The sequence below is a fragment of the Nerophis ophidion genome, linkage group LG10, assembly GCF_033978795.1.
Source record: "Nerophis ophidion isolate RoL-2023_Sa linkage group LG10, RoL_Noph_v1.0, whole genome shotgun sequence".
NCBI lineage: Eukaryota > Metazoa > Chordata > Actinopteri > Syngnathiformes > Syngnathidae > Nerophis > Nerophis ophidion.
The window spans coordinates 28,846,324-28,870,879 of record NC_084620.1 but is presented as its reverse complement, the minus strand read 5'-3'; the positions used below and the strand labels follow the sequence as shown (position 1 = coordinate 28,870,879).

At 42.3% G+C, this 24,556-nt stretch overlaps 2 protein-coding genes across 4 annotated transcripts in view; one reads left to right on the top strand and one right to left on the bottom strand.

Moving 5' to 3' along the window:
* lmod2b (leiomodin 2 (cardiac) b) overlaps positions 1-3,442 on the top strand; it is a 7,878-nt gene extending 4,436 nt beyond the window's left edge. Inside the window, exons 3-6 of the mRNA XM_061913284.1 lie at positions 600-860; positions 921-1,115; positions 1,177-1,590; positions 2,496-3,442. Coding sequence (XP_061769268.1) covers positions 600-860; positions 921-1,115; positions 1,177-1,590; positions 2,496-2,522 — 897 coding nt within the window. The 3' untranslated portion in view covers positions 2,523-3,442. The remainder of the gene's footprint in view (positions 1-599; positions 861-920; positions 1,116-1,176; positions 1,591-2,495) is intronic.
* A 13,821-nt stretch (positions 3,443-17,263) lies between these two features.
* LOC133560595 (actin nucleation-promoting factor WASL-like) overlaps positions 17,264-24,556 on the bottom strand; it is a 39,072-nt gene continuing 31,779 nt past the window's right edge. For all 3 annotated transcript variants that reach the window (XM_061913280.1, XM_061913279.1, XM_061913281.1), the window contains 4 exons: positions 19,323-19,476; positions 18,338-18,840; positions 18,176-18,281; positions 17,264-18,114 (listed from right to left, as the gene is read on the bottom strand). In XM_061913280.1, the coding sequence (XP_061769264.1) occupies positions 18,053-18,114; positions 18,176-18,281; positions 18,338-18,840; positions 19,323-19,476 (825 nt within the window). In that variant the 3' untranslated portion in view covers positions 17,264-18,052. The remainder of the gene's footprint in view (positions 18,115-18,175; positions 18,282-18,337; positions 18,841-19,322; positions 19,477-24,556) is intronic.

The following is a 24,556-nucleotide window of genomic DNA, read 5'->3' as shown; positions in this document are numbered from 1 at the left end:
GCTACAATCGGGCGGAAGGCGGGGTACACCCTGGACAAGTCGCCACCTCATAGCATGGCCAACACAGATAGACAGACAACATTCACACTCACATTCTCACACTAGGGCCAATTTAGTGTTGCCAATCAACATATCCCCAGGTGCATGTCTTTGGAAGTGGGAGGAAGCCGGAGTACCCGGAGGGAACCCACGCATTCACGGGGAGAACATGCAAACTCCACACAGAAAGATCCCGAGCCTGGGATTGAAACCAAGACTGCAGGACCTTCGTATTGTGAGGCAGACGCACTAACCCCTCTGCCACAATAAGACATGTAATTTTAATTGAACATGTGCTTTTCCAAAAAAGGGTATTTGTAACAGAGTGAAAGTGTTTATGCTGTGCACGTTGGTCGTCATTGCAGAAAAAGACAGCTGCAATGTTTCACCTAAGAATAGTAAAAAAGCAGCAAAAGTGTGTTGGCATGACGACACATGAAGATAAACACAAGGGTTAGCGCAGTTAACCCTTGATTGGATGAGCAGTTAGAGCTATTAGCCAGGAAGTATAGGCACAATGAAGAAGAACTTGTTAACGGTACTGTTGTTGTCTTCCAAAGGACACTCTTATAAGATTCGCGGAGGCCCTGAGGTCCAACACTCATGTGCGACTCTTCAGCCTCGCCAACACCCGAGCAGACGATCCGGTGGCTCTGGCCATCGCTAAGATGCTGCGAGAGAACTCGTCCGTCGTCAGCCTCAACATCGAGTCCAACTACGTGAGCGGGAAGGGCGTGATGGCGCTGGTTCAAGCTCTGCCGGCAAACAATACTCTGACGGAGCTGCGATTCCACAACCAGAGGCACATGTGTGGAGGACAGGTTTGTGAGAAGGTTGACCTCCAGTATTCACATGTGACTACATGGCTTGCCTGACTTCAGGTAGAGATGGAAATGGTGAAAATACTGCGGGAAAACTACACCTTGATCAAACTGGGCTACCAGTTTAACCTGCCTGGACCCAGGATGAGCATGACAGGCATTCTTACCAGGAACCAGGACCGCCAAAGGCAGAAACGAATGCAGGAGCAGAGACAGCAACCGGAAGGAGCCATCAACCCTCGCACCAGCGCACTGGTACATCACACAAGCAATTAATGGTACTGAACATTAGCTTTATTTCGATTTGTGTTTGCAGAGAAGAACACCCTGCAGCTCACCAAGATCCTCACCTTGGTCCTCACCCAAAATGGGTAAGAAGCAAACTCCACCTGCGCCACCTCCACCTCCACCTCCACCACCGCCACCCCCAACACCACCCCCTCCCCCCCGCCAGGAAAAGAAGAAGCCCACAAGGACGATTGCAGAGGTGATCAAATGCCATGAAGCGGGCAGTAGGAAGACCAAGAGCAAAGGGAAGAAGGGCAAGAAGGGCAAAGCGGGAAAAGACGAGACCACCTCCATTCTCAAGGAGCTGAAGAACGCACTCAGACCTGTGTCGGTGGAGAGGCGCGGGGGGGAGGAGGGCAGCAGGCCATCCACGCCCATGAGGTCGGCCCACGACCAGCTGATGGACTCCATACGGAACAGCAGCATCCGCGGCCTGAGGAAGGTAAGGAAAACATTCATGAGGTTATTTTGTTATTGTTGCTAAGCAGAATTTGTAGGGTTTATTCGTTTTGTTGCATAAAGAAAGGACAGGGAGAGTTGGAAGGAACAAGGAAATTATTTACAAAACACTATTACTACCGATTGTAGCTGAGATAGGCACCAGCGCTCCCCGTAACCCCAAAGGGAATAAGCGGTAGAAAATGGATGGATGGATGGATGGATGGATATTACACAATAAATGTTAAATCTAAAATCTGCATACTTTGTACTAAATATAAAAATAAGGGAGTAGTTGTTTTGCTGCTTAGGCCACCACGAGAATAGAAATAGCCAGTAGAAATACTTAATGCTGTTTCCTCGGCAACCAAAAGGCATAGGGATCCTCTGCCACACATATCAGAGAAAGGACAGGGAGGGCTGACAGTAATGATAATTATGTTTTTTATTTTCAAACATTAATTTTGCAATAGAATCAGTACTCTGTGTTAAATATAAAATATGTAGCCGATTTAAAAAAACTATTTCTGGTTATGTCACCAGTACTTGGCAGTACAGGCTGAAGTTGTATAGTGCCGAGTTGTGCAGTACAAAAAAAGGTGACTGTGCGGTTTCCTTGGCAACCTGCCTCAGAGTGCACAAAGCAGAGAAAGGACAGAGAGAGTTGGCAGGAAGACGGAAAAGACTCAAAACAATTTTAAATACACATTTGTCCATACTGGCTTTATCCATACATTACATTAATGGCTAACTTAAGCAATGAACGGTGTGTGTTACATTGCCACAGTGGAAAATGGAGCTGGTGCGAGCTGCCAAATTCCACTGCCACTTATTGTCGCTATGAATAGCAGAGTGTCCAGCAGAGCTTTGATAACGGCTGACACCAACACTCATGTCCTTTTTTAACAGGTGGAACTACCTTCACATCTACTATAATACAGAAGAGGAAATAATTAATGTTGCCACAGTTACTGGAATCGGAGAGGAAGACCTACGTGGCCAAAAACAAAACACATGTTGGAATTACTGCAATATAATTTTTTTAGATTTGTTTACTGGTCGTTATTTCCATTTATTTCTCATAAACTTGTAAATATGCCATGCTTTTTGTCTAAATATAAACTTTTTTGTGAGCGTTTTTTGTCTATTTTTTAACAGTCAGTTAATTCATGCGTGTTCTATTCGGGTAGCAAGTGACAGCCCAGAATAACTAAATGCAGATATGTGCTTGACATCACTGGCAGCAGGAAGTGAGCACTCACTTTGTTTTGTGATATGATGGGAAGATGAAGGGCTTACAGAAAGAAACAGATGGGATGCTCAGACCTGACAGATACAAGACTTTATAAAAAGAAGCTGTGAACATGCACCAGTTATGTCTAAATTTCCAATTATCAATGTCAATTTCTTCCTTTTACTTAAAAAGCGAGTACAACCAGTAATGTGCTACTTAGTAGGATATAACACAGAGACGGAATGTGATGAGAATAACACTTCCTAGAGCAATTTGTCATGATCTCTCCAAGTGCCAATAAGGGGAACCCTTTCAATGACTCCTGCTATAAACCCTCATTTCCTGCTTCCTTGTAAATGTGCCCCCTCATGTAAAATGCAAAGAAAAATCTAAACCCAATCCCTCGAGATACAATGAAACTGTTAATGGTGCAAGATGTGCAATATCTGCATGATGAAGACGAAGTGGAATGGGATAATGCATGCATCCATACTAATCATGATGATGTTTTTCAAAGACATGTATGTTGTTGTCATGGAAAGTGACATACCTGCTGTAATCCCTCTTAGACGGTCCACAGTTCAGGGTCATTACAGCTAAAAATAAAATGGTCATGCTTTGATGCCTCTGTTGTTGTTCGGGTATACGGCAAGCTCATAAAACACCAAAATATGACGGTAACTAAAACAAAAAAAGCCAAATGAGCTCATCAGAGCGCAATTTTAGTCATTTTAAAGTGATAATTTACTAATATGCTTGAGCTATAAAGAAAACAATAATGCAGTGGTTCTCAAACTGCTTTCACCAACTACCCCTTCAGAAAATACTTGGCTCTCAAAGTACCACTATGACAACCAACAATAAAGTAGTAGACCTAGCCATTTATTAAAAACAAGGCAGAGGTTTCATTTAACAAGTATATCTTATATTTTTGGCCACTTTAACATTACACTGTGTTTGAATATTTAATTGATTCTTTGACGTACCACTAGATGAAGCCAGCGTACTTGCAATAGTGCAAATGTCGGTGACGCGCAATAACATCTATTGTCTTTTTTGTGCAAATATACCTAATGTGTGTGGTAAATTTCATAAAAGCAGTGTATTTCAAGTGATGCCGCTCGTGTGAAATCATCTTCAAACGATATAGAGTCACAGGGCGAAACAAATAATGGCATTATTTTGCTCTGAATGCATTATCTTATTTATATTCCAATTCTGTATGCAGTGTCTTCTAATAGCCTATATTAAAAGGACACATACATTTGTTTTTTATAACACAGATTGACTCATTTTAATTGCCCGTAATTTTCTTGCGTAATCATTACAGACTTACCTGGGCGGAAGAAAAAGTAGTTACCACCCATCGCGTTTCATGTAGATGAGCTCTCAAATATTTAGTAGCTAGAGTGTGTTCCTAGTAATGATATACATGATCTCAATTAACTGAAGCTGTGATTTTCCAACAGTGGTATGAATACCGGTAGTGGTCACCTGGCTCCATCGAGTGCGACGCCCAAAAAAAATCACTAGAAAAAAGTACTATGTTATATTTTCTCATGTTCGAACACAGTGTTACTGTTCAGATTGTGTGTAATGTTAGTGACCAAAAATATTACATATACTTGTTAATTCAATCAATCAATTTATATTGCCCTAAATCACGAGTGTCTCAAAGGGCTGCACAAGCCACAACAACATCATATCTCACATCAGGGCAAGGAAAAACTCAACCCAATGGGATACAATGAGAAACCTTGGAGGGGACCACAGATGTGGGGACCCCCTGGGCGACTGGTACAATGGACGTCGAATGGATCAAGTTAATAGTGTGAGAGTCCAGTCCCTAGTGGCGCCAGCAGGGGATCCTCTTCAATCAATCAATCAATGCTTATTTACATAGCCCTTAATCACAAGTGTCTCAAAGGGCTGCACAAGTCAGAAGCGCAGAGATGTCACCAACCAAGGATCGGTAATCGGTATAGCTCGGTTGGTAGAGCAGCTGTGCCAACAACTTGAGGGTTCCAGGTTCGATCCCCGCTTCGGCCATCCTAGTTGCTGCCGTTGTGTCATTGGGCAAGACACTTTACCCACCTGCTCCCAGTGCCGCCCACACTGGTTTAAAAATGTAACTTAGATGTTGGGTTTCACTATGTAAAGCGCTTTGAGTCACTAAAGAAAGGCGCTATATAAATATAAGTCACACTTCACTTCTTAACTAATGCACAGATGAGTGGTCCACCCCAGGTCCCGACTCATCTGCGGTCACCTAATAACCTCTCCATGCAGGAGAGGGGGGCAGAGCAGAAAAGAAATGGCAGATCAACTGGTCTAAAAGGAGTGTCTATTTAAAGGCTAGCTATACAAATGAGTATAATAAATAAAACCTTTGTCTTTTTTTTAATTAATACTACTACGCTACTGTATTTTTAATGTTGGTCATTGGGTGGTACTTCGAAAGCAAAGTGATTTCTGAGGTGGTGCTACTTGATGAAAAAAGTTTGAGAACCACTAAACCAAAGTAGCGATATTTTGATTTAGGAACCGATATGAGAGTATTAAGTTCTGGTATTGATATTCACGTATTAGCACATAAATAGCAAGTCCAGCACCAAAATGGCAGTCCCTGTTCATAGCATTTGCATTCAAGACTATTGTAAGTATGAAAAGCCTACGAAGGCTAAAAGGAGGCAGATTACAAGTGAGAATTTCCTAAAATACTTGTGAATTATGAAGGCTACTGTCGCACCAAAATGTTAGCATTAGCTATTATTCATACCAGTACTAACAAGACTCAACATACATTCAATGTTGTTCTGGAAATTAACGGTCAACAAAGTATGGACAGCTAATAACGGTCATATAACAAGTGTGAAGCACTACACTACATTTAAACATTGAAGAAGATGGTACAATGTACGTAGCAACAAAATGGCTGCTCTAGTTCAATCGTTAGCATTAGCCATCATACATAATGGTACTAACAAACATCTATACAATCAGTATTTAGCAGAGGTGGGACCAAGTCATTGTTTTGCAAGTCACAAGTAAGTCTCAAGTCTTTGCCCTCAAGTCCGAGTCAAGTCTCGAGTCAAGACAGGCAAGTCTCGAGTCAAGTCAAAGTCAAAACTGAAAAGTCTCAAGTCAAGTCCCAAGTCCTGCATTTTGAGTTTCGAGTCATTTCAAGTCCTTTTAACCACAGACTAATATATTTACACAGATTGTGTATGCTTTTAAAACGCTCTATGTATTTATTATAAAAGAAAATAGTGCTGACATTGCACTTCATAATAGCACTATTAACCAGTTATTTTAAATATGTAACTCATTCCTTTACAGAATAAACACATTTGAAAAAACAAGTGCAATTGTAATTATTTGCACAAAAGTGTTATTGTATTTCCATGGCATGTTGCATTGGAACTAGTTCCACAGCAGTTTATATCCTGTTTTTACCTTATCTCATAGACCTCATCTCAAACTGTATGTGTTTTAAAGTGTGCGTACACATGAAAACCATACATACATGAACATAACAATGAACAGAGTTGTACTTTTTAGATGTCAGGGCCCTATTGAATTTGTACACATATTCTTAATATAGTGTACATTTTAACTGACCTTTATTTGACTATGTCTGTCTTTTTGTCGGTGGCTAAAATACGTGGTGCTCCTGACCGCCGTCTAACGTTACATTACTGTGTGTGATACATTCACTACGTAACATTACGTGTAGGTACCTCATGCAGCTCTGCTTAAAAAAAAATCACTTGACAAAAAGTATGAATAAGGTAGCGAACTGCAGTGGACGCAACAGATTGTAGTGTTTGCAATGACGTTATAACCATAGACATATTATACTGTAAGTAAACCCAGCATTGGCTGCTGTGACGCGAGCAATTTGGCCACCATTTTGAAGTGGTAATGAGGAGCTGGAGAGCAGCCTAAACTGACAGTTGAGAGGTAGAAAACAAAGATGCTGGGCTCGTGTTCAGCGTTTTCCTGCTTAAATGAGTGGACTGTTGAAAATAGGAACCGGGGGATTACTTTTCACAAGTAAGATTTAACATTAACATACTATTGGTAGTATTTTGTGAAAAGAATATTATCACAGAGTTGTGAAGGAGCAAAGCTCTTCAATATTTGTATATGAAAATCACAAAGAAATCTTCTGGAGGAGGATGACCCCCCTACTGGTATTTGGTTTACAAACTTTCAGCCCCACCTAAAACAAAATTCACCAGCCAACACTGATTATGATGCATTCATCATTTTAGGCAAAACACAAGACAATACTTTCTTAACAGTATAACTGTAACCAGGAATAAGTCTTCAAGTAACAATATTCAAATACTAACATTGTTGGGTAAGACAGAATTTGGTTTTATTCTGAATCCAGTGAAACAGATTGATGGCTTTAGCTGATATAAAGACTTTCAAGTGTTTATACTGTATATGTTTAAGTATTTGGCAGACACTTTTATCCAAAGCAACATACATTAAAAATACATATAAAACAATCACTGTAAACATGATCGTTTACGGGAAGAATGTAATAGAAAATATCAATACAAAGTGTCAAGACAAAAAAAAACTCTCTGCTGTTGCAGCAACAGAGATAAAGTCTATTGGTCCGTAAGATATATAGATATCTACTATATTCATACATTGTTTATGTAGGATATACACATGTACATATAACCTAATCATATTGTTTCTTCAATTTAAAAATAGCTGACCGTTTTTTCCCCTTCTCTGGGATTATTACTCCCAGTTTTGACCTTGGACGTCTGGTCACTTATAGCATATTAGAATATTCTATTTTTGTTAAGAAAACTATGAACACACCAAAACATGTGTCCTTTATCGTAGTTACACGTATGACAAAAAAGCGTGTGGAAATCAGTGGTATTCAGTGAGATAAAATGCGCTGACAGTTCATTGCTCCTGCCAAAATAATTGCACTGAGTGGAGTTGATCACCACTCCAAGATGGCGGTCGCGCGTCTCGTCTCGTCAGCGCCAGTAGTGGTCGATGCTGCGTCTACTTATAAGATGTCTATGCTTCTAACGTTAGCAGTGAGTTTACAGCCTCACTGATTTAACTACACAGCAAATAAAAGTTACGTTACTCAGCCAATCAACGTTAGCTTAAATTCAAAATTTACCCGTCTTTGTGCATCTTCAAATGTCGAACGAAGTTGGAAGTTGTTGCGTCTCCGTCTGTAATCTTCCAACCGCATGTTTGCATACGGTAATTCGCTATTTGTTGACCAAGTCGTTGTTTTAATACCCGAACAAAACTATTTTTGGCATAACTTTTCCCTTCTTCTTCTTCTTCTTCTTTTGTTTTTATGGCGGTTGGCAAGCAACCTTCTGGTGTGCATTACCGCCACCTACTGTAATGGAGTGTGGACCGAGGTGGATCCCTACTCTATATTCTTTTACTTAACCCAGTGTTTTTTAAATATGTGTATATTGCTTTATATCCTATGTTTTCTGAATGCAATCCTAATATATCTCCCACTTCTAACCTAATATTTTCTTTTGCTAACTTATTTTCCAGTATTTCTCTTTCTCTATTATATTTCCTACATTGTATTAAGACATGGTCAACATTTTCTATCTGGTGGCAAAAATCACACAGCCCTGTAGTATGTTTGCCTATCAATTTTAGTGAACTATTTAGATATGTATGCCCTAATCTCATTCTAGCCATAATGTCTTCTTCCTTCCTATTTCTACCCCCTCCTCTCATTACACCTACTTTCCTCTGGACTTTGTAAAACTCTCTACCTTTTGTTTCCTTATTCCAATTATCCTGCCACTTTTTATTGTGTTCTATCTTAATTATGCTCTTCACTTCTTCTTTACTGTGCTTAATCTCCATGTTTACTTCTGTTTTAGTGGTTGCTTGTTTTGCGTATCTATCAGCTAACTCATTTCCCTCAACTCCTACATGAGCAGGAACCCAGAGAAATGTTACCACACCTCCCGCTTTATTTATTCTGTAGATTGCCTGAACTATTTCATAAACTATATCTAGTCTTGTTTCTGATGTTATGTTTTTTATGCTCGTCAATGCACTGCTGGAGTCCGAGCACACGACTACTTTCCTAGCTTTGTTTTCCTCTATCCAGTTAACTGCCATATAAATTGCTACCAATTCCCCCGTAAAAACAGATAGTTTATCACTAATTCTTTTATTCAACACTATATTTCTCTGTGGGATAACTGCAGCAGCTCCTACTTTACTATTTATAGTTTTTGATGCATCTGTGTATATCATAATATTATCAAAAAACATTTCCTCAATCCGTTGTTCTATTTGGTAACTATTTAAATGTCTATTCTTCAGTAACTGCATGTCTACCTTTGGGTTTTCATACATCCACGGTGGTATTGCAGGAATTGGTACTGTAGGGCTCACTTTAATATTGTCAATTTGTGTTTTTTTACATATATCTCCTATTATCCACCCAAAACTATTCATTTTTTTCTTCCCTTTTTCTTGGCAATTTATTAGCACTTGACGGGTTGGATGTCCTTGCTTGGATCCTTTTAAGTTTGCCCAATAAACTGCTGAGAGTTGATCTCTCCTCATGTCCAAAGGTTTTTCATTCATTTCTACTTGTAATGCTGCCACTGGAGTAGATTTAGTAGCTCCACAACATAATCTTAACGCCTGCGACTGGATCCGGTCTATTTTCTCAAGTAGAGTTTTTGAAGCAGATCGATAAATAATGCATCCGTAGTCGATAACAGACCGAATTAAAGTGATATATATTGTTTTCAATGTTAACCTATCAGCCCCCCAATCTTTACCCCTCAAAGCCCTCATTATATTTAACACCTTTTTACTTTTCTCCATTATCTTGCTGATGTGGGTTGACCAGTTAATATTTTTATCAAACCATATTCCTAAATATTTAAAAACTTGTACCTCTTCTATGTTTTCTCCATAGAGTTTTATTTGGAGCTTGTTTTGTACTTTCCTCTTCGTAAAATGTATGACTTTTGTCTTTCCAACAGAGAATCTTAAACCCCAAGCCGTCCCCCAGTCTTGAACATTATTTACCGCTTTTTGAATCTTCTTTTCTATATAATTTGTATTTCTACCTCTCTTCCACATCACTCCATCATCAGCAAACAATGCCACCTCCACTAACCCTTCCACTTCACTAAAAACTTCATTTATCATGATGGAAAATAGTACTGGACTTATTATACTCCCTTGTGGGGTCCCATTTTCCACTTTGTATTCTCTACTATATTCATTTTCTATCTTTACTAATAATGTTCTACTTGTTAAAAAGTCTTTTATCCATCTGTACATTCTTCCTCTAATCCCAATCCTATTTAGTTTCATCAGCAACCCCTGTTTCCACAACATATCATACGCTTTCTCTATGTCAAAAAAATACCGCAATTATACTTTCTTTATTTATTTGTCCCTTTCTAATTTCCTCTTCCAGCTGCACTGCTGGGTCATTTGTGCTTCTTGCTTTGCGAAAACCACTTTGGTAGTTTTTTATAATTTCTTTTGACTCTAAATAATATATTAATCTTTCATTAATCATTTTTTCCATTACTTTGCCCAAATTTGAGGTCAATGCAATCGGCCTATAATTTCCTGCCTCTTCCGGATCTTTCCCTGGCTTGCATATTGGAATTATTACAGCTGTTTTCCACTCATCTGGTAATTTTCCTTCTTCATATATCCTATTATATAATTTCAAGACCACTTCTTTGCCGATGCTACCTAAATTTTTGATCATTTGATAACTCACCAGGTCTTTCCCTGCCGTCGTATTTTTAACTTTTTTTAAAATTCGAACCATTTCATCCAAAGAAAATGTCATATCCACAGTGTTGATAAAACTATTATCGTTGTCTTCCTTCATTTCCTCAATATTTACACTAATTGTTTCTTCTCTCTTTTGTTTTTCTACATTTTTCAAATTATCATTACTGTGCACTTTAACAAAGGTTTTTGCTAAAAGTTCTGCTTTTTCTTTATTTCCTACCACACTCCGCATTCCATCTTTCATCACATGATTTTTATGTTCTTTTCTGAGCCCTGACATTCTCTTGATCATTCCCCACACCTGGCTTAAAGGAGTAGTTCTATTTAGTGTTTCACAAAAAGTTCTCCAATGGTGTTTTCTTGTTTTTTTAATAACATACCTTACTCTAGCTTGATGCCTTTTATACTGGATCATGTCTTGGAAATTATGTGTTCTTCTCAATATTCTAAATGCTCTATTCCGTTCTTGTATTGCATCTGTGCACTCTTGTGTCCACCACGGCACTATCTTCCTTCTTCTCCCTATACTATTCCTTGGTATGCTCTGTTCGGCTGCTTCTATTATGCACTTTGTAATATCTGTATTTAATTGTTCAATATCTTGATTTATATCTACTTCCTTTAAAGTTATGTCGGTAATTTCCCTAAATTTCTCCCAGTCACCATGATTATACTTCCATCTTCCTTCTATCCTAGTGCTTTCTGTCCTATGATTTATGTTTATGTGAATGACGATTGGATAGTGATCACTTCCCATTGTGCTGTATTTATTTACTTCCCACTCCACCTTTCCTGCTAACCCTTGTGACACTAGTGTTAAATCTATTGCTGTTTCTTTACCCGTGACGACATCTAACCTTGTTCCCGACCCATCATTCACACACACCAGTTCTTTTTTCTCCAAAAGTGCTTCCAATGTATCCCCATTCCAGTCATCCCTTTCACCCCACATTGTGCTATGTGCATTAAAGTCACCACACCAAATAATATTGCCACTCCAGTGCTCCATTATTGTTTCTAGTTGGTGAATTTCTAATTTCTTGCATGGATTATAGAAGTTTAGTACTTTGTATCTTTCTTTATTATTCCATACTTCTACTCCTACTATCTCTAGTTCTTGTTTTACTTTTAATATTGAATAATGCATATCTTCCTTAATAAATATGGCACATCCTCCTCCTTGCCCATCATTCCTATCTTTACGTATCGTTATATATCCTTTTATTATAAAGTTTAATTTTGGCTTCAGCCATGTTTCTTGAATACATATTATATGTGGTTTATTTTTCATATTATTAATATATCCCTTTAATTCCTGTCCGTTTGCTATCAGACTTCTGGCATTCCACTGAACAATTAACATGGCGTTGGATTGTGGTCACATGACTCGGTCTCGTCTACTCTCTGTAGCTCACCTTGCACCTGTTCCCAGGATAATTCTTTTAAATTTAAAAACTTTGCTGCTGCTTTGACAATTATTTTGATTTTCTCAGTCTTGTTTCTAGCCTGTTCTGTACAATTTATTACATAAGCCAGGAATACAACTAGTTTATCCATGGAAATTCCTGTATTTGCTGCCTCTTGTTTTTTATTTCTTGAACTATTTTCACTTCTGTCCTGTTCTGCACTTTCTTGATTTCTTATTTTAACTGCCTCTGCATAAGTAATATTTCGTTCAACTCTGATTTGCTGTACTTCTGTTGCCTGTTTTCTTATGATGCAGCCCCCATACGCTGCTGTGTGATTCCCGCCACAATTACAACACTTGACCTGTTCATTTTCTCCACATTGTCCATATTCATGCTCCCCTCCACACCTTCCACATCTCATTTTAGCATTACACACACTAGCTATGTGCCCATAGCGTTGGCACTTGAAACAACGTACTGGGGGTGGCACGTAAGCTCTAACATAGAAGCTTAGATACCCAATCATGATTCTCTCTGGTAGGACCTCCTCTGCAAATTGCACTAGCACGGATTCGCTCTCAGTCTTTTCACCGTTCCTAAATGCCATCAATCTTTTCATCGTAGTGACAGTTCCTCCTTTTATTTCTTTTTTCAGATCATCTAAATTTTCTCCTCTTGGGATTCCTGTCACGACTCCTCTTGCCCCCTTCCGTTCTCCCACTTCGATTTTTTCCTTTATTATTTTGTTGCACAGTTTTTGCAATCGCATTGCTTTGTTCTTTTGCTCTCCATTTTTGCATTTAATCAACAGCCGTCCGTCCCTGAGCACCTTCGCTATCTCCACCTCTCCAATGTCCTTCTTTAATCCCTTAACCAGAGTCATCAAACTAATGTCATTCATATCTTGGTTTGATTTAAATGTATAAATTATCTTATATTCATCCATCATAACCCTTTTCCTCTTATCAACCTCTTCATCGTCTTCATGCACTCTTTTAGTACTCGCCTTTCCTTCACTCCCTCCTCTCCCCTTCTTTCCTCTCTCCCCTCTAGTCCTATCCATTTCCATACTATCCTCATACATCCCGTCACTATCCCCTTCCATCTCGATCCAGTCACAAAACAGCTTATGCTCAACCGCCAAAACAGCCATAACTTTTCCTCACTGGCGCTTTGTTTAAAAGCTCTTCTGTGTTGGTTTTCCTGCAATTTGATTGGATGAATGCTGTGTGACGAAAATAACGTGAATGTAATTTGATTGGCTGTTGTACTGACGGGTAGCGCACAGGCTGTCATCGCACACATGTTGACAAACACGCGTACACAATGGAAGATGCGGAGCGCTCCTGAATAACTTTTTAATTGTTGGGGTTTGGGGAAAGTAGCAAGTCATGTCAAGTCAAAAGGCTCAAGTCTAAGTCAAGTCACAAGTCATTGATGTTAAAGTCTAAGTCGAGTTGCAAGTCTTTTTACATTTTGTCAAGTCGAGTCTAAAGTCATCAAATTCATGATTCGAGTCTGACTCGAGTCCAAGTCATGTGACTCGAGTCCACACCTCTGGTATTTAGCTTCTTTTAAAGTGTCTCTTTGCTACATTTGCATATATATATATATATATAGAGCAGGGGTCACCAACCTTTTTGAAACCAAAAGCTACTTCTTGGCTACTGATTAATGCGAAGGGCTACCAGTTTGATACACACTTAGATAAATTGCAAGAAATAATCAATTTGCTCAATTTACCTTTAATAAATACATCTATATATATTTTTTTCAAAAAATGGGTATTTCTGTCCGTCATTCCGTCGTACATTTTTTTTTCCTTTTACGGAAGGTTTTTTGTAGAGAAGAAATGATGAAAAAAACACTTAATTGAACGGTTTAAATTTTGAAACATTGTTTGTATCTTCAATTTCGACTCTTTAAAAGTCCAAATTCAACCGTAAAAAATGAAGACAAAAACTACATAATTCAAATCTTTTTGAAAAAATAAAAAAATGAATTTATGGAACATCATTAGTAATTTTTCCTGATTATCAATCAATCAATGATTATTTATACAGCCCTAAATCACTAGTGTCTCAAAGGGCTGTACAAACCACAACGACATCCTCGGTAGAGCCCACATAAGGGCAAGGAAAACTCACACCCAGTGGGACGTCGGTGACAATGATGACTATGAGAAACCTTGGAGAGGACCGCATATGTGGGCAACCCCACCACCCCCTCTAGGGGAACCGAAAGCATTGGATGTCGAGCGGGTCTAACATGATACTTTGAAAGTTCAATCCATAGTGGATCCAACACAACCGTGAGAGTCCAGTCCAAAGTGGATCCAACACAGCAGAGAGAGTCCTGTCCACAGTGAAGTCAGCGGGAAACCACCACAAGCGGAGGTGGATCAGCAGCGCAGAGATGTCCCCAACCGATACACTGGCGAGTGGTCCATCCTGGGTCCCGACTCAGGACAGCCAGTCCGTCATCAATGGCCACCGGACCGGACCCCCTCCAGTGGGACGGAGGAGAAAAAGAAAAGAAACGGCAGATCAACTGGTCTAAAAAGGGAGTTATTTAAAGGGTAGAGTATACAAATGAGTTTTAAGGTGAGACTTAAATGCTTCTACTGAAGTAGGATCTTGAACAGACGCTCTACAGCCCGCAGACTTTTTTTGGGCTCTGGAAATCACTAATACGCCGGAGTCCTTTCTTGCCGGGACATATGGTACAATACAATCGGCAAGATAGACTGGAGCTAGACCGTGTAGTATTTTATACATAAGTAGTAAAACCTTGAAGTCACATCTTTAGTGCACAGGACGCCAGTGCAGGTGAGCCAGTATAGGCGTAATATGATCAAACTTTCTTGTTCTTGTCAAAAGTCTAGCAGCCGCATTTTGTACCAAATGTAATCTTTTAATGCTAGACATGGGGAGACACGAAAATAATACGTTACAGTAATCGAGGCGAGACGTAACAAACGCATGGATAATGATCTCAGCGTCGTAAGTAATCAAGGCCCTGCGATGAAGTGGCGAGTTGTCGGGGGTTACCCTGCCTTCCACCGGAGCAGCTGGGATAGGCTCCAGCCCCCACGAAAGGGACAAGTGGTAGAAAAAAGGATGTATGGATGGAACTTAAATATGTACAAAACAAAGGTATCACCCGGTCGGACACGTTGCACAAAGTGTCGCTTTATGCGGACGACTTGCTCCTATACAGCTCACTCCCAGTAATCTTTAACATTTTGGAGCGGTTTGGCACACAGTCTGGCTACAAACTTAATTACCAAAAAAGTGAACTATTTCCGATCAGTTCCCTAGCTAAACAGTTACCGCGATCTTTAGCTGCATTCAAATGGGCACATGGCGGGATCCATTACTTGGGAATTTTTATTACTCCGGCTATGTCTGACATGCTCTGGGGAAATTTTCTACCCCTAGTTGAAAAAATGGAGAAGGACTTTGCCCGCTGGTCTGTTTTACCATTATCTCTCGCTGGCCGGATCAATCTTATCAAGATGATCACTCTGCCTAAATTCCTTTACCTTTTCCAACATATCCCCATATTACTAAATCTTTTTTTGATAAATTAGACAAATCAATATCCAAATTTTTATGGGTGGCCGGATCGGCCCGAATCCGCAAGTCGGTCCTACAATCTCCCAAATCTGAGGGAGGGCTTGCACTCCCTAATTTTAGACAGTACTATTGGGCGGCTAATGTACAGAAACTCCTATACTGGATGGATGGAAGCTCTCAGACCCTCCCGGCCTGGGTATCCCTTGAAACGGCAATCCCACACTTTTCATTACGTTCTTGCTTATGCTCACCACTCCCTTTTCCACTTAAACTTGAAGGCGCAAACACCTTTGTATCGATCTCCTTGAAAATATGGATCCAGCTAAGGAAACATTTGGGTTTTCAGGGCCCATCTATTTTGACTCCGCTACTTAAAAAACAATTATTTAAACCTTCCCGTACCGACTCCGCATTTATGACCTGGCACGATCACGGTATCACCACTGTGGAAGACCTCTATACAGACGGTGTGTTCTCATCCTTCGCTGAACTTTCTTCCAAATACGATCTGCCAAACTCCCACCTTTTTCGTTTCTTTCAGGTGAGGGACTTCGTAAAGAAGCAGTTCCCACACTTCCCAAATCGTCCCCCGGAAACTCTTATAGATACATTGCTATCTCTGAGCCCAAATCATAAAAAATGTATCTCTGTGATATATACCTTCTTAAGCTCAGTTGCTCCAAACTCTTTATCAGTGATAAAAGCCTCGTGGGAGAGCGATCTTAACACCAACATATCTGATAAACTCTGGAACTCTGCCCTGAAACTGGTCCACTCCTCCTCGATATGTGCCCGTCATGGTCTCATCCAATGCAAAGTAATCCATAAAATTCACTACACCAATGCAAAACTATCCAAAATCTACCCCACTGTTAGCAATACCTGTAATAGATGCAAACAATCTCCGGCTGATCATGTCCATATGTTCTGGTCCTGCTCTAAATTATGTTCCTTTTGGGAGGAAATTTTTAACACTATCGGAAAGGCATACGGTCAAGACTTTCCCTCCAACCCATTGTCAGCCATTTTCGGCATATGCCCTGATAACACATGCACTGTACCACTAAAACGCGCTGTGGCTTTTACGACCTTGCTGGCCAGGCGACTGATCTTGTTCAATTGGAAGCTGGCTCACCCCCCATCACACGGCCGTTGGATTAAAGAGGTTCTTTACAATTTAAAATTGGAAAAACTTAGGTTTTCACTAAATGGCTCTGCTCAAGTGTTTGAAAGTTCATGGAGTCCTTTCTTACTGTATGTCAACTCTCTTGACTTATGTCCAGACGCAGATGAGGAATAATCTCCCTTTTATTTAGTATTATTATTATTTTTTTTATTTTTTTCTCCCTTTCTCTCTCCTTTTAGTCTCTTTCTGTTTTTGGTCTTGTATGGGTGTATGTGTGAATGTGTGTGTCTTTGTCGTCTTACTGGTTGTTTGTGCCATGTGTCCCTGGTTGGTTCGACCTGAGTGGGGTGGGAGGGTGGGTGGGTGGTTTTAGGGCCAAAGGTATGAAGAATTCACTGACTTTAAAATTGTACTGTTTCGACTTGCACCTTTTTTCTGTATATGTGAAAAAGTCAATAAAAAAAAGTTGGATTAAATATGTACAAAACAACACGTTTCAGTTTAGTCCAGTAACTCAGGAGCTGTACAACTAAAAATGTCTTTATTCCTCAAATTTTACTAAAATGACCCGATTCCAACAAATATTTTCAATACTTGATATTGTAAAGTAAAAAAAAGATAAAACAAACTCTGCGGTGTCTCCACTTGAATGTAATGTTATTTGCTTAACAATAAAGGTTTTCTGTCCAAGTGCCTCAAGAGTTTCAATGGTATACTCTGTCAAAAACGTCACTTATTAATATAACATTGTCAGTTTATTTTTTAAGAAAGTTAAGTGTGAACCATCAATATACCACCGCAAAAATCCTCTTTCTCATTTCTTAAAGCATACATAGGAAAATGCAGCAAGTCTGTCTGTGCAAAAACAAGAAAAATAGAACAATCTGGGGCAAATTTACACAGGGGATCAGATGAGGCTAAATATTCTTTTACTTTTTCACAGAAAATATGAGTGTTAAACTAGGATCTTTAGATTTGTCAAAAATAAACCACAATTAGGGTTTGAAAATAGCTTTTTCTTTTTTCACCCCCGCTCCACGGAGGCCTCTAATAACAAAAATGTTAGCTTGACGTCAAAACTGCACGCTATTGTTGGGACGATGAGAGAGACAGGATGCAAGGAATGTGTGGTGAGAGACGAGCCACTGATGGAGGACAGTACAAAACGGATATGATTAAATGAGGTATTGCACAGATTAATACAAAAAGAAGAAGCATAAAGGCAACAAAAATATACAGCAAATTATTAGAACATTTACATTTTTGTAATTTCAAATTAAAGATTTAAGTGTCATAATTATCTAAAAACATGACTAGTCATCCCACTCGTCCGCATCTTCAAAGTCCTCATCGTCTTCATCGTCCTCGTCCTCGTCTGTGAAAAAGAAGTGCATCAGAATCCTGTGGAGTTGTGCTGATTTCCCAGAGTCCATTACCTGATGAGTGAATGGCCTTGCTCCTCGCCTGCATCACCTCCATCAGAGCACCCACAATGCCGGCCGAGGGCGCCATGGAAGACGGAGGCGAGTCATTATCGTCCCTCTGAAAAGAAGGAAGGTTAGAGGCCTTTTTTCAGTTTGGTGACGTGAAAAACTCACAGCTTTAAGTTGGATTCCTTGTCGGATTTGGTCCAGGAGCGCATCTCGTCCAACGTTGGACACTGGTCGTTCTTTCTGCTCCATCTTCTTCAGCTGGGTGCCTTCCCGGATCTGATTCAGCAAGGCCGACTTGCCCCCGCTGTCGCCTCCGTTAGCCTCCATGGACATGCCAGGTGGAGGTGGTCCAGGAGGTGGCGGCGGAGGAGGCGGCGGTGCTCCGGAGCCGAATGGAATGGACGTCGTCATGGGAGGTGGCGCTAGGCTGGAGGAATGGGCTGGCGGCGGCGGTGGCGGCAGGAAGCCCCGGCTTGGTGGAGGTGGCGGGGGAGAGATCATGCCCGGCCGGGATGGAGGGGGGGGCGGCGGCGCCGAGAAGGGGGCTCTGGAGGGCGGAGGGGGTGGCGGAGCGCCTCTGCCACGGGCAGGCGGCGGGGGCGGAGGGGCCGAGGTGTGGTGTGGGGGCGGGGGCGGCGGTCCACCCCTGGATGGAGGGGGTGGGGGAGCTGAAGAGAAAAAAAGTCCCATTAACCGACATTATGACGGCAAAATGTAAGTAAACCAAATGTTTTTTTATCAGTACTAAAGAAAATAAGATCAGTTTCTCTCTACTCCCTTTTAAACATGTTGAATTGTGCAAATGTAATCATGTGACGTTCCTTCATGGAACTTGTTTGTCAGAAACAAATAAACCATACCAGTACTATTTTTATCACGCACTAACTTTTAGGGGTGTGACATTTGCTGGCAGAGAAACAGCAGCTGACACCAAGATGAAGCACACCAAACACGCACAAAAACTCCCAGCTTGGGTGACTAACAAACTGGAACCATTTGTAAACTGCAGGTAAACTACAGTGCATTTCACACATGTGCTACAATCTAATTGGCATGTGTGCACACTTTGGAACAAAACCACCAACATTTCCATTTTAAGTTTGCGCGAACTGCACAAGTCATCCAAGATGAAGTGGCCGGTCAACTTTACCTTGTCTCCTTAGCTCATTTTTTATAGCTTCCACCCCTCCTTTCTTCTCGATGAAGTCATAGATAACCTTGGAGGTTTCTTTGTCTTTAAGTTGCGCCTCGGAGATGCCGCACATGTCGAAGAGGTTCTTCAGTTCGGGGTCCAAGTTATTTACCTGTCAGCAGAAATCCCAGCATAACAGTATTGTGAGGAGATTACGTGACATTGGTGCCTTGTTTATAAACAGAGCGATGATGCCCCCTAGTGGTGTTGGGTGGCATTGGAAGCTATTGCGGTTGAAAATGGATGGTTGGATGATTATGTTTTGCTCCTTTTTTTCTTTCCTTTCTCTTATAATCATTTATTTACGTAATTTATGTAGAGTATTGTTACATTTGAGTTGATGGTAATGGTGACAAAATAGGTAAATCTTATTATTCTTTTTTAATATGCTTTTAATTATAATGTAATAACGATCATTGTCATTACTGCATTATTTACTATTAAAAATTAAATTAAAAATGTGCTTCACTAATTTGTTTATGGTGTTTGTCATACTATACTATATATTGTATCTGCTGACGACTTGTCCAGGGTGTAGCCTGCCGCCCGCCTTGGAACATGCTATATCACTATCATGCGTCAAAAAGCTGTGCACTAAAAAACGTTCTCGTTGTGGCCATTTATCCTGACTTCTTCATTGTGATTAAAAAAAAAAGCAATTTTTAAGATAGCTAAAAAAATAAATGAAGGTTTTCTTGTTCATATATTTTTCAGTTTTCTTTTAGGCAAATATCTATACAAGAAATAAATTGTTTTATTTATTTTATTTTTCAGTATTAAATGGTTCAAGTCAGTCAAAACATGTTCATAAGTTTTTTAAATTTTTTATTTTATTTTGGGCAAGTTGATTAAGTTCATATCTTTTTCTGTTTATTATTTGTTGTAAGTTGATATACATATTTTCCTTTTTTCTTGTTTTGTTTTCTTTAATGTTAAAAGGAATACAAGGTAATGCAGAGGTGCATGTTGTAAATATACGCATGAGCATATATTTCAAATGTATAAGGTCAACTTCTAACATTGATATAACAAGTAATAATTCAACGTTAATGTTTAGTCCACATCCTGCATGTACAAATTTCTATGTAGATGTATACTGTCAGGCTTTTATTTAATGATATAGCATTTCTTTCTTTCCTTTATCTTTAATATCGTTTTTTTCTTTTCCCATTTATTTTAATATGACTTCCTGCCATCCTTCAGTCCCACCTAGGTTTTGCAGGATTTTATTTTGATTGTTGTGATTTTAGCAATGTGTTAAGTGTATTATGTCACTCAAATGACTGTAAAGTGTGGAAATATTAAGAACCGCATTTATCCTTAATTATTACTGTAAATTATTTGATATTTTATTCAACAAACATTTATCTTTGCACTTGTACCTTAATTTTTCTCCATTTCCAGTTGGTGACGTAGGTATTCTTTTGTCGGCTACAGCCAGAAACAAGCACGGAAAGAAAAATGTTCCATCCATCCATCCATCCATCATCTTCCGCTTATCCGAGGTCGGGTCGCGGGGGCAACAGCCTAAGCAGGGAAACCCAGACTTCCCTCTCCCCAGCCACTTCGTCTAGCTCTTCCCGGGGGATCCCGAGGCGTTCCCAGGCCAGGCGGGAGACATAGTCTTCCCAACGTGTCCTGGGTCTTCCCCGTGGCCTCCTACCGGTTGGACGTGCCCTAAACACCTCCCTAGGGAGGCGTTCGGGTGGCATCCTGACCAGATGCCCGAACCACCTCATCTGGCTCCTCTCGATGTGGAGGAGCAGCGGCTTTACTTTGAGTTCCTCCCGGATGGCAGAGCTTCTCACCCTATCTCTAAGGGAGAGCCCCCCGGCGGAGGAAACTCATTTCGGCCGCTTGTACCCGTGATCTTATCCTTTCGGTCATGACCCAAAGCTCATGACCATAGGTGAGGATGGGAACGTAGATCGACCGGTAAATTGAGAGCTTTGCCTTCCAGCTCAGCTCCTTCTTCACCACAACGGATCGGTACAACGTCCGCATTACTGAAGACGCCGCACCAATCCGCCTGTCGATCTCACGATCCATTCTTCCCTCACTCGTGAACAAGACTCCTAGGTACTTGAACTCCTCCACTTGGGGCAGGGTCTCCTCCCCAACCCGGAGATGGCACTCCACCCTTTTCCGGGCGAGAACCATGGACTCGGACTTGGAGGTGCTGATTCTCATTCCGGTCGCTTCACACTCGGCTGCGAACCGATCCAGCGAGAGCTGAAGATCCCGGTCAGATGAAGCCATCAGGACCACATCATCTGCAAAAAGCAGAGACCTAATCCTGCGGCTACCAAACCGGAACCCCTCAACGCCTTGACTGCGCCTAGAAATTCTGTCCATAAAAGTTATGAACAGAATCGGTGACAAAGGACAGCCTTGGCGGAGTCCAACCCTCACTGGAAATGTGTTCGACTTACTGCCGGCAATGCGAACCAAGCTCTGGCACTGATCGTACAGGGAACGGACCGCCACAATAAGACAGACCGATACCCCATACTCTCTGAGCACTCCCCACAGGACTTCCCGAGGGACACGGTCGAATGCCTTCTCCAAGTCCACAAAGCACATGTAGACTGGTTGGGCAAACTCCCAGGCACCCTCAAGAACTCTGCCGAGAGTATAGAGCTGGTCCACAGTTCCACGACCAGGACGAAAACCACACTGTTCCTCCTGAATCCGAGGTTCGACTATCCGACGTAGCCTCCTCTCCAGTACACCTGAATAAACCTTACCGGGAAGGCTGAGGAGTGTGATCCCACGATAGTTGGAACACACCCTCCGGTCCCCCTTCTTAAAGAGAGGAACCACCACCCCGGTCTGCCAATCCAGAGGTACCGCCCCCGATGTCCACGCGATGCTGCAAAGTCTTGTCAACCAAGACAGCCCCACAGCATCCAGAGCCTTAAGGAACTCCGGGCGGATCTCGTCCACCCCTGGGGCCTTGCCACCGAGGAGCTTTTTAACTACCTCAGCGACCTCAGCCCCAGAAATAGGAGAGTCCACCACAGATTCCCCAAGCACTGCTTCCTCATAGGAAGACGTGTTGGTGGGATTGAGGAGGTCTTCGAAGTATTCCTTCCACCTATCCACAACATCCGCAGTCGAGGTCAGCAGAACACCATCCGCACCATACACGGTGTTGATAGTGCACTGCTTCCCCTTCCTGAGGCGGCGGACGGTGGTCCAGAATCGCTTCGAAGCCGTCCGGAAGTCGTTTTCCATGGCTTCCCCGAACTCTTCCCATGTCCGAGTTTTTGCCTCCGCGACCGCTGAAGCTGCACACCGCTTGGCCTGTCGGTACCTGTCCACTGCCTCCGGAGTCCTATGAGCCAAAAGGACCCGATAGGACTCCTTCTTCAGCTTGACGGCATCCCTCACCGCTGGTGTCCACCAAGGGGTTTTAAGATTGCCGCCCCGACAGGCACCAACTACCTTGCGGCCACAGCTCCGATCTGCCGCCTCGACAATAGAGGTGCGGAACATGGTCCACTCGGACTCAATGTCCAGCACCTCCCTCGTGACATGTTCAAAGTTCTTCCGGAGGTGGGAATTGAAACTTTGTCTGACAGGAGACTCTGCCAGACGTTCCCAGCAGACCCTCACAATGCGTTTGGGCCTCCCAGGTCTGTCCGGCATCCTCCCCCACCATCGCAGCCAACTCACCACCAGGTGGTGATCGGTAGAAAGCTCCGCCCCTCTCTTCACCCGAGTGTCCAAAACATGAGGCCGCAAATCCGATGACACAACTACAAAGTCGATCATGGAACTGCGGCCTAGGGTGTCCTGGTGCCAAGTGCACATATGGACACCCTTATGTTTGAACATGGTGTTTGTTATCGACAAACTGTGACGAGCACAAAAGTCCAATAACAAAACACCACTCGGGTTCAGATCCGGGCGGCCATTCTTCCCAATCACGCCTCTCCAGGTTTCACTGTCGTTGCCAACGTGAGCGTTGAAGTCTCCCAGTAGGACAAGGGAATCACCCGGGGGAGCACTTTCCAGTACTCCCTCGAGTGTTCCCAAAAAGGGTGGGTACTCTGAACTGCTGTTTGGTGCATAAGCACAAACAACAGTCAGGACCCGTCCCCCCATCCGAAAGCGGAGGGAGGCTACCCTTTCGTCCACCGGGTTGAACTCCAACGTACAGGCTTTGAGCCGGGGGGAAACAAGAATTGCCACCCCGGCCCGTCGCCTCTCACTGCCGGCAACGCCAGAGTGGAAGAGGGTCCAATCCCTCTCGAGAGAAGTGGTTCCAGAGCCCTTGCTGTGCGTCGAAGTGAGTCCGACTATATCCAGCCGGAATTTCTCGACTTCGCGCACTAGCTCAGGCTCTTTCCCCCCCAGTGACGTGACGTTCCACGTCCCAAGAGCTAGCTTCTGTAGCCGAGGATCGGACCGCCAAGTGCCCTGCCTTCGGCTGTCGCCCAGCTCACAATGCACCCGACCTCTATGGCCCCTGCTATGGGTGGTGAGCCCATTGGAGGGGTGACCCACGTTGCCTCTTCGGGCTGTGCCCGGCCGGGCCCCATGGGAACAGGCCCGGCCACCAGGCGCTCGCCATCGTGCCCTACCTCCGGGCCTGGCTCCAGAGGGGGGCCCCGGTGACCCGCGTCCGGGCGAGGGAAATCTGGGTCCATGGTTTTTCATCTTCATAAAGGTCTTCATAAATGTTCTTGCTTTATAATTTTTGTGTCCTTTACAGGACCAGATCTGGGGGCGGCATGGCGTAGTGGGTAGAGCGGCCGTGCCAGAAACTTGAGGGTTGCAGGTTCGCTCCCCGCCTATTGACATCCAAATCGCTGCCGTTGTTTCCTTGGGCAGGACACTTCAACCTTGTCCCTGGTGCCACTCACACTGGTGAATGATTGATGATGAATGATAGGTGTGGGTCGGAGGGGCCGTAGGCGCAAAGTGGCAGCGACGCTTCCGTCAGTCTACCCCAGGGAAGCTGTGGCTACTGATGTAGCTTACCACCACCAGGTGTGAATGAATGATGGGTTCCCAGTTCTCTGTGAGCGCTTTGAGTATGTAATAATAGAAAAGCGTGATATAAATCTAATCCATCCAACCATCCATTTTCTACCGCTTATTCCCTTTGGGGTCACGGGGGGGTGGAGGGGAGGCTATCTCAGCTACAATCGGGCGAAAGGCGGGGTACACCCTGGACAAGTCGC